Source organism: Notolepis coatsorum (genome assembly GCF_963971535.1).
Source record: "Notolepis coatsorum genome assembly, chromosome: 18".
Classification (NCBI taxonomy): Eukaryota; Metazoa; Chordata; class Actinopteri; order Aulopiformes; family Paralepididae; genus Notolepis; species Notolepis coatsorum.
In genome coordinates this window covers 3,473,605-3,487,850 of record NC_140182.1, presented here as the reverse complement: position 1 = coordinate 3,487,850, position 14,246 = coordinate 3,473,605, and the positions used below count along the sequence as shown (strand labels likewise).

The following is a 14,246-nucleotide window of genomic DNA, read 5'->3' as shown; positions in this document are numbered from 1 at the left end:
GAGTCGAGGCAGTTCTATGAGCCTCGCCACGGGACGGGTGTAAGTGCGACCCTGGACGAGCACTTCAGCTGCTCGGACCTTGCCGTCGGCACCGGTGATCACTTTGCTTACGCGGCCGGCCGGCCACATAGCTCTGGGCAGTGATTGATCAATAATCATGACGACTGTTCCTTCTGTCAAATTGTCTCTCTCCTTTACCCACTTCTGGCGGGTCTGTAGAGACGGTAGGTAGTGCAGTAGGAAACTGTTCCAAAACTTGTCGGCTAATACTTGGCTGTACCTCCACATTCGTCGGCCGTTCGCTTCTTCAGGCCGGTACATTGTCTGGGGTAATGCAGGATCTAGCCGCCCCATCAGGAGTGTGTTGGGGGTTCTGCGTAGGCGACCACCCACTCTGATGAGGGTATGAGCGTCGCTCTCGGGGGCCAGATGAATTAATCTGCTGTCGGATGGGACGGGCTTTCCTCCCTGTAGACAGGCCAATTCATCGGGGAACGAGTCTCTCTGGGCTCGCTGCAGTAGAAGCAATTCTGCTTCCTCGTAGTTAGCTGCTGACATATCAGCGGGGGGCTTGCACTCCGGGTGGTACCGCAGGAATGTTCTTTGTTGTGCACTCTCTATGGACGTGCAATCGTCTATGTTAGGGTCGGTGGAGGCTACGGTGCTCAATCCACAGAACACAGACTTCTTATTTTCCACCTCCTCTGGACTTGCTTCCCTCGGGATAGGCATGGGCCACTGTCCTTCCGGGAGTCTTAGGAATGCGGGGCCGTCACTGTAGACATTGCGACGGGTGAGGTCATCCAGGGGCATCCCCCGGGTGATGACGTCAGCTGGGTTCTGTTTTGTATCAATGTAGCGCCACTCTGTTTCTCCGGTTAACTCTTCGGTTAAGTCTTGAATCTCGGTGACTCTGACTCCCACGAAGACTTTGTACTTGCATGAGTCCGATTTGATCCAGGCGAGTACCGTCGTGGAATCTGACCACAGGATTGTTCTAGACACCGGTATGGTGAGCTCACGTTGGATGAGCGTGGCTAGGTGCGCTCCGGCTAGGGCTGCGCAGAGCTCTAGACGTGGGATAGATTGTTGCTTGCGTGGGGCTATTCTCGAGCGGGCGAGGACAAATGCTGTGTAGATCTCTCCCCCCTGGTCTTGGGCCCGTAAGTAGGCTACTGATCCGTATGCGACCTCTGAGGCGTCACTGAAGACGTGTAAGTCCATTTTACATGTCTCTGGCCTCACCGTGGGTGGGAAGTAGCTTCGGCGCATATTAACGCCTGGGAGTGAGTGGAGCTCCATCTCCCACTCTCTCCAGGTGGATGCAAGGTGTGCGGGAATGGGGTCGTCCCAGCCCTGGTCCTTGTCCCACAATGCTCGTACAATCATTTTTGCCCTGGTGGTGTACGGTAGAATACATCCTAGCGGGTCATATTGTCGGGCGAGTGTTGTGTACACACTCCGTCTGGTGGTCGGCGCCGCCGCCGGCCTTCCCTGCTCCGTAGTCAGGGGCTTGTGTCTGTAGTGAAGCGAATCTGTTTTGAATCGCCACACCAATCCCAGGGTCATCTCCTGGGCTTCTCCCGGGATTGTAGCCATCCAGGTCTCGCTGCTGGCTGCCTTGTCCTCGGAGGAGAGGCTGCGCAGTACTTGCGGATCGCTGCTGGCCCACTGCCTGAGATCAAAGCCGCCTTTGATCAATGAGGCGCGGAGTTTAATCAGGAGAGCCTCGGCTTCTTCTTGGGTTGAAAGGCTTTGTAGACAGTTGTCTACGTAGAAGCTGTTCTTTACGCTGTGTCGGACCTCTTCGTCCGCTGCTGGGTCCTCTGCTACATGTTTCTGTAGTGCAAATGTAGCACAGCAGGGGCTGCACGTCGTTCCGAAGGGGAGGACTTCCCATTGGTAGATGGCTGGGTGCTCATCTCCTGGCTTCTCTCTCCATAGGAACCGTAACAGGGGCTTGTCCGCCTCTACTAATCTCACCTGCAGGAACATTCCTTTAATGTCCCCGCTGATGGCCACCTTTTCCTGGCGGAAGCGGAGTAGAACGCCGAGTAGGGAGGGGCCGAGTGTGGGACCGGGCAGTAACTCTTTATTTAGATTTTGGGATCCGATCTGGTAGCTGCAGTTAAATACTATGCGGTCTTTACCGTTGTGATGGACCTTGTGGTGGGGCACGTACCACGATTCAGTGGTCTGGTCAGCCTCTTTAATGTCCATCTTTGTGACGTGTCCCGCTGTGATGAGTTTCTCAATCTCAGCGCGGTATACACTCTCTTGGGCGGGGTTCTTGGCTAAGCGCCGCTCCGTGTTCAGCAGGTACCGTTCTGTGGCGTCTGTCTTGGCGTGGAAAGTAGGCATTCCTTCTCGCCGCAGGAGTGGCGTGGCGTATCTCAACACGTCGTTGACCGGGACTCTCTTGGTCCCTGTCTCGAGGAGGTGAATGGCGTAAATGTCATCTTTAGAGCGAATGTCTTTCTTTCCGTTCTCAAAGGGCATTTGTTCCAAGGTCCATAGCCGCTCTACGTGTTGCAGGAGTGCGGTTTCTCCCTCTGTGACTCGGGAGTGGAGACATCTAGTGGCTGTACTTCGGTTGAGAGATTTGGCGAGCGGGCCTTGGAGAGTCCATCCCAAACGGGTCTCGACTGCTGCAGGACAGCCTCGGGGTCCGGTATGAACCCGGTCTATCGGGACAATGAGGTCTGCATGGTCGGAGCCTATCAACAGGGTCGGCATAGCATTGTCTATGAGCGGGATCGGTAACTTGCGCAGATGTGCATATTTCTCCATCAGCTTGGCGACGGGGTATGTGTACCGCGACAGTCCTATTTCTTGGCTGGTGAAAGCGTCTGTAATCTGGTACCGTCGCTCAGGCTGGCCGCTTGCTGCGATAGAGAATGAGACATTCTCGCCCTTTATCGTCTTCAAATCTCGTCTTATTGTCCGAATTGTCATTTGGGTTTCGCTTCCCCGCAGCCCTAGCTGGGCCGCAGCGGAGGCGAGCAGCAGGGTCTTCTCTGACCCGTCATCGAGGACGGCGTAAGTGTCCAGGACTTTATTCTGGTAGCTTAGTGTCACACGCACTACTTTTAGGAGTACTCGGGCTCCACTGCTGCTGGCGGGATCGATGTACATGACGCTCGCTTTGCGGCTGGATGGTGCAGGTGAAGGGCGCCGTCTGTTACTGTCGTGAAGTATGTCCAGATGGGCTCCATCGCACTTGGTGCACCTTTTCTTTAAGCGGCATTCGGCTGCCATGTGTGAGCGCGCACAGCGAAAACAGCGCTTGTTGGACTTTATCCATTGACCTGCTTCCTCCGCGTTCAGCTTGGGGAAGGAGTCACATTGCGCTAGCCAGTGTTCTTTCTCACAGTAGGGGCACACTATCTTCCACTTCTCCGTTCTGGAGGGGGTACTGTGGCTCCTGCTGCTCGGTACTGACTCCGATTGGTGCATCACAGTCACCGATCTTCTTCTATCATTTAGTCGTCTGGTTCCTTCTCTGGAGCCAGGGGTGCTCCGTCCGAATGTATCTAGCCGTAGGCTGCTGACTTCTCTCGCCAGGAAGTCTGCTAGATCGAGGAGGTTCGGTTCGGGGCCATTCGGGTCTCTGTGGTCCCTCTGCCGCCTAAAGCGCTCCTGACGAGCGGGCGGCAGCTTCTCCAGAATCCTTTCCACATTTGAGTTGGCGTAAAGTTCATGCCTCCCCTTCTCTCTTTGCGCTCCCAACATCCCTACCAGGGACTGCACTCTGATGGACAGGTCGTCCAGTGCTCGATTGTCTATTGCTGGGGGTAAGCGGTCGATGTGCCGGATCTCCTGGATCACGTAATCCCATATGCGCCCATACCTCTGGTCCAATGCTACCAGCGCTGCTGTGTATGGGGTGGTGGAAGTCGCGTAGGCGAGCGCTATATTATGTGCGTGGGGTACCTTTAAGTGCTTCAGTAGGATGGCGTATTTGTGGCGTTCATCCAATACATCCACCAACATGGTCTCCAGACACATGCGGAGTTCTGTATACTGGGCCCGGTTCTCTTGGGTGAAGTCGGGTACCATAGGCGTGCCAATGTATGACGCTGACTGTGGATACATCGGCGAGCGTTGGGGGAGAGGCCTCCTAGGCGAGTCTCCTCCCGCTCCTTGGTATGGGCTGGTACCGGCAGTGTACCATGGCCCGCTTGTCCAGGTGCTGTTCCTCGGTGCGGGTCGTGCGTCGTGCTCACCCGTGTATAGAGTCGGGGGTCTGTAGCGCAGCTCCGCGGGAGTATAGCCTGGGCTGTACCGGACCTCCTGGTCCGGTAGAGTACTGTGCTGTCTTCGGGCGTGGTTCTCCTCCTCTTCCTCTTCGTCTTCAGTTAGGTCATCCAGTGCTTGTAGTCTCTGGTTTAGCCTCTCCACAGGATATGCTGCTCCTTCCCGGTTGCTAGGTCTCGCTTGGACCGGTGGGGGGAGGTGGTCTGTGGGGGGTATAGACCTCGTCTGTTGGTCAAGTTCAGGGTTGTTTACTCGGCTAGGGGATGCCGCCCTGGAGGTGTGTCTAGACGAGTTCCTGGAGCCTCTGGCGGAGGGAGAGGGTGTTGTCCGTCTGATCAGCTGTTCTATTAGTTGCGACTGCTGTCTGTCGCGCGCTGCGTCCCGTTGAGCACCGGCTCGTTCTCGGGCCACATCCTCTTCCATCTGAATGCGTCTTATTTCTAGACGTATCTGCTCGTGTTCGCTTCGCTGCTGGATCTGCAGTCGGTCGCGTTCAGCAGCGGCGTTCAGGCTGATGAGGAAGGCCTGCTGTAGGGTCCTCTCTGCCTCGCTGGGAGAAGGCGGTTGTATAGGGGAGCCTTCCCTCGGGGTACTCCTTGCGGAGCCTTGGAGCTCTATCTCCACGGTGCTCTCCCCGTCTTCTTCCGTGCCGAGTTCTCTCTCGGTAGCGTTGTATTCCTCCCGGGACTCATCGGGGACTACTTCTTCAGTACTGGCGGGGTGTGAAGTCATGTCTGGTTCCCACTGGTCCCCACCGTGAACTTGGTCAGTTACATTAGAGCCTGTAGGGGCCTCTATGGTCGGGGTAGTCTGGGCGTTGGGGTTAGACATACTTTTACTTTCTAGTTTTACCGCGTTTACTGTTAGTAGAAGACTAGGTTGTTGACTGACAGCGTAAGCCTCTAAGTACTGAGGGAGCCGTCGTTCGCGCTGCGGGCGTTGGTTAGGAGGATCGTTTTGTGGAGTGTTCATCATAGGCCATTTCAATATTAATAACACTATATTAATATTACACTAATTACCCTCCGGCTCGAAGGACCAATTGTAACTGAGGGGTACAATTCCCTGACTGTGTTACTAGATATGATACTTACTACCACTACCTTTGTACTTAATATTCGGCCACCCAGTACACGGCATAAATATATTATCATAAACACTCTCACGTAGATGAAACGGATCCAACACAAATGTACGAAGTCGAAGTATGCGTTTATTACTACACAGCAATGGTGTGTAGAGCAAGCACTTAATCACTTAATTACATTTATGAATTGAAATAGTATGCACTTTTATGGCAAAGAGTATTCGTCGGTATATCAATAGAGAATGTCCAATCTCTGATGGCGCAGGTGGTAAATATACGACCTGGAATAGTTAAGGAATGACAGCAATGATACTTTAATGATTATATACTAGATACACTAAGGGGGGGTTAATCCGGTCGCTTGTAAGCCGACAGGAGTAGGAGGGGGGGGGGGGGTAGAATCCGGCTGCCTCGTCCGGCCAAGGGTATCCCAGGTGAACCCACTGTAGTGCCGTTCAATGCGCCGGCGATCCTTGGACCACAGATGAAAGCAGGTGGACTCTTTGTGGGCCGGCTCTCTCCGGTCCACGGGGGAGAGACGTGAAGCGACCTCGTCTTGCAGAGCGTCTCCTCACCTTGCGTCCTCTCCAGGGGGGGGGGTTCCAACACACGGCAGTGTCGGGGGTCTTTATCCATGGAATAATCAAAGTATACAAAGCATAATCCGTGCCTGGGAAGGCGGGCTGTCGTCGGTAGAATAATCCGGTATACAGGTCCACTCGCTCGTCGGCTCTGGGGCTCCTCGGGTGCAGCTTCACATGGGGTCAACCACCCTGGGTAAGCAGCCAGTTCTCTGCCCGAAACGATGGGGTACTGACTACGGTAGTATTCTCACCGCACGAAGCACTATATATTAACAGACTATTATTAGCTTAATAGACTACGTCCAACTCGACGATATAGTGCCAAATATGACTATTCAAATATTAATATACACGATGTCTCAATACCGATGGTAGGCGAACTTGGCCTTACTCCCACACGTGGCGTCGCGGGGAGGCTTTACGTCTGTGACTCTATTGGAGGGTAAGAAACTGGACTGAAAAGAAAATCCTACTTTAGTAGCGCAGTATATATACGCACTATGAACAAATAGTCCCATTAGTGGTGCGGTAGCCAGATTCCTACGCGGAACTAGGACTTGTTCGTACATGTGGAGCGGTACGTTTGAACTGGGTCTGAGGGGTATGGCAGCCTGGCACCAAGGTCTCGACCAATAGTAGAATGGAGACTATTTGTGGGATGTTCAGTAGGCTAGAATGGATATTCAATGCATATTGTACAAGGAATATACAAGGGATATCAGGGAATATTAGAGAATATACAAATACAATTAAATATATATATATAAATAAATATATATATTCGGTTTAATCTGGCCCTTCACAACAGCTTTTTTACCGATACCGATATTCCGATATTGTCCAACTCTTAATTTCCGATACCGATATCAACCGATACCGATATATGCAGGGTCCCCCCCCCCCCCAAAAAAACTGAATAATTTCAGGTAACTAATCATTTCACTGGATGCATTCAAAAGGCTTTCTAAATGTAAGCATTATCTGTGCAAAATATGATCATTAAAAAAGTTAAAATTAACATTACATATCTCTTGTTGTTGAATTAAACCAACATGCATACTTTTGACAATAAATAAAATAAGAATTGGTTCTTACTTGCTTGCCTGGGTAAATAAAGGTTAAATAAATGTAAAAAAAAAATATATATATATTGTTATTGTTTTTCTTTTTTCTTTTTACCGATACCGATATTTTCCGATATCACATTTTACTGCCGATATCGGCCGATAATATCGGACATCCCTAAAATAAACCTCAGACAATCAACATGGGGGGGGGGGGGGGAGGGGGTGTAATTGCTCTTATAAAACCATCACAAAATAAAAAAAAATTAAAAAAACATCTTACATTATATCTAGAAGCGTTCATAATCAACGAGAGTATTGCACCAGACTGTACCTTCTGCAGCACCAGAGAGCCGGAGTATTTGGTGGTGACTTCTCGGAGCTGCACGGCCCACACGGCCGCCCACTGCTGCACCCTGGGAACAGAGAACACCTGGTGGTGAGCAGCAGGTACTACAGAGAACACCTGCGGCAAAATACTGCGGCATGGTCATGCTGGACCTACAAAAGGCCTTTGACACGGTCAATCACTCCATTCTGATTGACAAGCTAAAAGCAATTGGTTTTGATAGTCTATCAGTGAGCTGGATGCAATCCTACCTTGAGGGGAGGGAACAGATGGTGGAGGTAAACGGTACCCTATCCCCCCCCCCTCACAGTGAGCTGTGGTGTTCCACAAGGAAGCATACTAGGACCGCTACTGTTCCTAATTTATGCAAATGACATGTCGTCAGCTTGTGACTGCAACTTGTTCCTGTTTGCGGACGACTCAGCCCTGCTGGTCTCTGACAAGAACAAGTTACAGGTTGAAAAAACCCTCAGCTCTGGGGCGGCTACGTGGCGTAGTGGGCAAGGCGCTCGCCACGAAATCTGGAGACGCTGGGCTTGCCTGTTCGAGCCCAGCGCTCCACATTTGCTTTCAGTTTAGCTGGTCGTCCGTACTAATACACATTGGCCGTATTAGGGGGTGGGAAACTGATGGGTGGGGATCGGGCGTTGTGGACAGCGACTCCTACAGGTCGGTTGGTGCGCCTGCGCAGTAGAATCAGGAAGTGTCGGGGGCAGCGTGAGCCTCCCACGCGTTACTCCTTGCCACTGAGAGATCGAGCTGCGCAGGTGAAAAGATGCGACTGCTGTTACCTCAAGTACCGGAGGGGACTTGTGCTATGTATGACTTAGTCCACATTGCAGCCGGCTTGTGGGAGGCAAGAAACAGCGTTCGTGACAGGGGAGGGTTGAATTGGATGTTACGAAATTGGGATGGGAGAAAATATAGAAAATGGGAGAAAAAGTGGATAAAAAAAAAAAAAACCTCAGCTCTGAACTAGGCAGAATCTGCATATGGCTCGCTGATAACAAACTATCATTACACATGGGCAAAACAGAGTCCATTCTCTTCGGTTCAAATAACAAACTCAGCAAGACCGACGGCTTCTCAGTTACAGTGGGTGACAATATTGTCACAAGGAAAGATGAAATTACCTACCTGGGTTCCATCCTAGAGGCTAATCTCTCCTGTGACAAAATGGCATCCAATGTAATAAAAAAAGTCAACCAACGAACTCGATTCTTGTACCGGATCTCCTCTCTGGTAAACAAGAATACCCTGAAGACTCTGGCAGGAGCACTCATTCAAGGGTACTACGACTATGCTTGCACCTCATGGTACCAAAGCACCTCAAAGGCGCTAAAAACAAAATTACAAACATCTCAAAACAAACTGGTCAGACTACTGCTTGACCTTACTCCTAGAACCCACCTCACCCCTGCCCACTTTGACAACCTAGGATGGCTTAGAGTAGACGACAGAGTACAGCAACTTGCAATGGGCCTGGTCTACAAGATACACTACACGACCAAGGTACCCATGTACATGTCAAAATACTTCCCAAAGGTCAGTGAATACCACGATCACAACACCAGAGGGAGCTCCACAAATCATGTTAAACCCAGATTCGGCTCAAATAAGGGACTAAACACGTTTCACAATTATGCCACATCAATGTGGAACGCCCTACCCAAAGCTGTAAAGGAATGTGGATCACTACCCACTTTCAAAACCTCTCTCAATGGACACCTACGGGAGACTGCAATTCAACACTGGCCCCTGTAAATATCCTAACCCAACCCCCTCCAATGTACAGTAATTTACCTAGTATGGTTTTGTCAATAGTCCAATGTACAATTTTGTTTGTTTGTACAGTGTCTCCCCCCCCCCCCCCTCAATGTACAGTTTTGCTTGTTTATACAGTGTGCCCCCCCCCCCCCAACCACCTCCAATGTAAATTACCCAGTATGGTTGTCAATATCCCAATGTACCCAACCCCCCCCACCCAACCTCCTCCAATGTACAGTTTCTACGTCAAATGTATATACTCCCTTTTCTTGACTCCTTCTGTATCACAAACAGTACTGTATTTGCAAATCTGGTATGTCATAAATGTATAGATGTAGCAGTACTGACTATCTGTATGTCATGTATGTCATATATGTCCTGATGAATTGAAAATGGGGGACCCTGATGTAAACAAGACGAAAGTATTTCTCTGGTCTGCATCCCCTTAACAATTGTGTGTATTGAGCTGTACTGTATTGTACCCATTCTGCAATCTGTTAATAAAGTTTTCAATCAATCAATCAAACCTGGTGGTGAGCAGCAGGTACTACAGAGAACACCTGGTGGTGAGCAGCAGGTACTACAGAGAACACCTGGTGGTGAGCATGAGGTACTACAGAGAACACCTGGTGGTGAGCAGCAGGTACTACAGAGAACACCTGGTGGTGAGCATGAGGTACTGCAGCCTGGAACACCTGGTGGTGAGAAGTAAAAAGTAATAGGTAATACTATACAAATATACATTGGATTTAGAATAGAAAATATGTGTAAAGATGTTGAACAGTTGAACAGTTTGAACAATAAATTGTTCAAAGAAACATGCCTGTCACAATCATTAGCACCCTGAGAAATTATTATGAACAAAATCGAATATGTAAGATAAGATAAGATGTTGCTTTATTGATCCCCTTGGGGAAATCTGGGCGTCACAGCAGCACGGGGAGGGGGGAGGGGAGATGCAGCAGGCACGTGCACACATAGAGCCTGAGGGCTGCTTGAGCACCTGCCTTTCTGAGCCTCGTAAAAAAGTGCCCTTTTTGAAGAAAACATTTTTTTTCTCGTTACGCATATAGACTGCCCTTCCAACTGAAAAATGTCAGGATAGAATCAAAATATTAGGTAAAGAGTGAGAGATGCTCCATATTCCATTGCAGTTTGCACGGCCTCCTCAGCGTGCCTCTCCGTGGACCTATATAGTTTATGCATAGCGTGGGTGGTGATGATGATGATGATAGAAACCGCTGTGGCGCATACATTTGAATGCTGGTATTACACTCACTGAGGGACACAAATAAGTCAAGTCCGATGGGATTTGGGAATCTCAAATACAAATCGGGATTGGAATAAAAAATGCATTTATATTAAACAATACAGAATATACAGCACTTCTTGGGGTCTGTAGGGTAAGTGTCACGTTCCTAGGCCCGGTCCTGGCTGGACTGGGCAGGATGGTAACATTGGGCAGTGCCCTCCACCTAACATTGGGCAGTGCCCTCCACCCAACAGTGGCTCTCTACCTAACATTGGCTCTCTGCCTAACATTGGTCTCCTACCCTCTGGTGGCCATCCGCAGACGGTGCGGTCCAGTACACTGGACATCCTGACTACTGTTTTAACCTTAATTAATAGTGTGATCAATGTGGTGTCCTGGTGTGTGCTGTCATTGACTTTCCCTTCCCTGGTGTGATGTGGTGCACTGTTTTGGGTTGTTATGAGTTGCTTTTGTGTTTAGTTGTGTTTAGTTGTCATTGCTTATTGTCTAGGTTGTGTTGTGATTCTGTGTTGGCCAGGTGTTCTTGATTGTTAATTAGTTGGGGTATTTAGGTGTCTGTCTGTCCTCCCTTCCTTGTGGCGACATTCCACCTGTCTCCCTCCCCGTTTCCTGTCCACGCCGTATTGTGCTGTCATCCTCTAGTAAGTGTTAGTGTTTGTTTGAGAAGTATGTTAAGTAGTTTCTGTATGTTCTTTGTATTGCCCTTGGTTCTACAGTAAACTCCCTTCTCCAAGCTTCAATCCTCGTCTCTGCCTCCTCCATTCTGTTCCCTTTCTGCAAACTGTGTTCTAACCTACCCCATCGTAACAGGTAAGCACTTATTCCCTCCCCCCTGAACATTTATGGAGATGTATGGGCCTTTTAAGTCAGTGATAAAAGTGTCTTTCAAGGATAAGTGAGCTCCTGCACTGATTATTATAGTTCAATATTCAATATTTGATCACCAAAACCCCCCAAAAGGCATAAAAAGGGGGCCCCCCTGCCCGAAAAGGGCCCTTAGAAATCGGGCTTGTGCGCTATGCTCGCTCCGTTAAAACACACACAGGTATAGTGCCCTTTTCAGCCTTTGAGCACCTGCCCCTCTAAAGTCCTGTGCACGTGCCTGAGTGGGTGTGTATCTGTTAGTGGCTTGATGTGATGGAAATTAGTCAGAAGGATTATGACAAACATCTGTATCTCCAGTATGCACCCTCCCAAGTGATGATGTTTGGAGGACATGGAGGAGATGTATTATAGGACACGAGTGTCAGCTTCCTCATGGTTGCATTGATCCATTGGTGGACTGTTTCCAACATAGTGGACTTGATCACCTGCAGTGATGTAGACATCCTTGTCATCTGGGAACTGTCCATCTGTTAACAACTTATTTGACAGGAATGAGAAAATATCTTGTTACACCTGGCGCAACTAACTCCTCGTCAACAGAAATATCTCTACTTGACATGTATTGTGTCTAGCACAATAAAAGCTTTCCCATAGAGCTCTGCATGATGTTTGAAGTGCTGCATTCTCAGCTTATTTGCTGTCTTCTTCTGTGTTTTCTTCTCATGGAACAGTAAGTTATTTCGCTTGATCGGTGCTGTCAGAAGTCTGTCATTTGATTCAAGCACTCTTCCTGAAATTGTTGTACTGCTCTTGTCCCGTAGTCTCGAGTTGATGGACAGATAGGGCAGCAGCCGCAGACTCACACACCTTATTGTCTAATGTAACCAGGTCTTTACTTCCCTCCTCAAAGGAATTCCCATTGCTCAGCAACACCTCCATCAGGTCTTTTGCATGGCGTTGACATTGGTGCTGAGATGCAGATCCTTTCTTGTGATGAGGACGTTCTTCACAATCATTGTGTTCTTCACAATCAACTGTTGTTTAGAGTTCTCATATCTAACTCTAGTTCTCTACATATTTATTGTCTCATTTGTGTGAAATATCATATAATATATGCTCCAATCATGTTTATTTTATTTTTATTCAATTACTCATTCATGAAAAACTGGGTACAGGCACCAACATCACCATTCTAGGTTCAATAGAATAAAAGTTATGAAGCGTAATTCGAAATAAATACAGAAATTGCAGCCATCTTTGATTTTTGCCATACCAGAATATTCAAAACATCAATATTTGAACTCCAGTTGATTCCTCACACAGTATTAACTTAAAATAGCAATACAAAATTATATTACACAGCAATTGTGTGAACATTAAGACGTTTTTAAAGAATTCATGATTTCGATTGTGGCCATTTTGGATATTTTTATTAAATTCAACTGGTTTCTTGACACTCAAGCCAAAATTGTTCTATAGATCCTTATCTTCAAATTAGAAGTGAAAACGAAACTTTCGCATATACATTTTAAATAGCTGATTGTCCAGGCACCCCACTATCAGAAAAGTGTGTGGTTTTCTGGTAATCAAACATTTATCAATGAAACCCCACACAGGGCGTCTCCTCTCAGCCCAATGCCAAAAACAACCTCCTTAAAGTGACAGTGCCCATCAACACATCAAAACAATACCATGGGGAATTATGTCTCTATAGAACCCACTACAATATAAATATTATATTTATTAACACCATCAATATAGCCAGTCTGCCAGCACTATAACCCTATGGAGATGTTTACCTTCTTTGCAGGGCTATAACTTTTTAAATTGTATTGCTATATTGACATTACTATTCCCATGGCCCATTCAACATCGATTATCTATCGTTCAGGATGTGGGAATGTTATACTTTTTCATTCATATTGTTGTGTTAATACCTTCTAGAATATAAGTGTTTTTAATATTTTCTGCTGTAATTCCAAAAACGCTAGTTATAGGCACAAACGCATATATAGATTATCGATTGCCGTTTCTCTCCTATACACGCTATATTAAAAAATTCAAATGTATATGATCGGTATACATTATGCTTCATCATGCGTGGAGGAAAGGGGGGGGGGGGGGTCGTTTATAATTCCTTGATCATCAGTAACTGCTTTATGTAGTATGGGTGGATATATTGATCAGATGGTTTGCAAACAAGGAAATGCACAATTGGGTTGAAAATAACGTGATATTCCTCTTACCGTGGGCCGATGAGACTGGCGGTGAAAGATCCCAATTATACGACGCCGATCGCCTAGGTCCATTTCCCGTTTCTATGGCGCAATAAATGCCAAAATCATATTGATTATTAAGTTTAGAAAGCGATCCATATATACTATAGTGTTTGTAAGGAGTCCCGTAACGAGATGTGACTGCCGGATGATTTTCATCTATGCACTTATGGCACTTCCTGTTGTTCGAGTGTAACTCGCCTGACCATCCACCAGGTGGCGGTATTGAGCCGTCATTGCAGTCACATCTATGGTCTAGCTGCAGCACCGGGGGTGGGTGGATGAATTATGAATGCCATGGCGAAAAAATGAAATATTGATCTAAAAAACGCTGTACAGCGATCCTGGCAGACAACGCATGGCGGGCAATAACGCTGTAAATCGATTTTGGCGACAATTGTGTTAAGAAGGTTATTTATTTATTTGCATTTCAGATATTGATTGAAGAGGTGTGTTTCTATATGAGTGACATGTCCCCATACACAGGGCATACGAGGGCATTCGCAGTCACCAGGTCTCGACCCAATCCAATTCCTATATGGGAGATTTCCGACGACCTGTTAAGACGGCACTCTCTTAGGTTAAGACGGCACTCTCTTACGCCACCATCGCCAAAACACCAAAAGAGCATCAAATCACTGACCTCTAGGACCATCATTCAGGTCATAGTACCAGTTAGATTAGATTACATTGAAATGTATTGTCATCATACAGCATAAGTACATTACAATGAAAATAAGTGTGGCATCCAACCCGAGTGCAAA

General features: G+C 47.9%; 1 protein-coding gene across 1 annotated transcript in view; it reads right to left on the bottom strand.

The window, feature by feature from the left end:
* LOC311244795 (voltage-dependent calcium channel subunit alpha-2/delta-4-like) overlaps nucleotides 1-14,246 on the bottom strand; it is a gene marked incomplete at both ends in the record, with an annotated part of 181,251 nt that overhangs the window by 142,047 nt on the left and 24,958 nt on the right. The window contains one exon of the mRNA XM_084334483.1: nucleotides 7,327-7,408. Within this exon, the coding sequence (XP_084190609.1) occupies nucleotides 7,327-7,408 (82 nt within the window). The remainder of the gene's footprint in view (nucleotides 1-7,326; nucleotides 7,409-14,246) is intronic.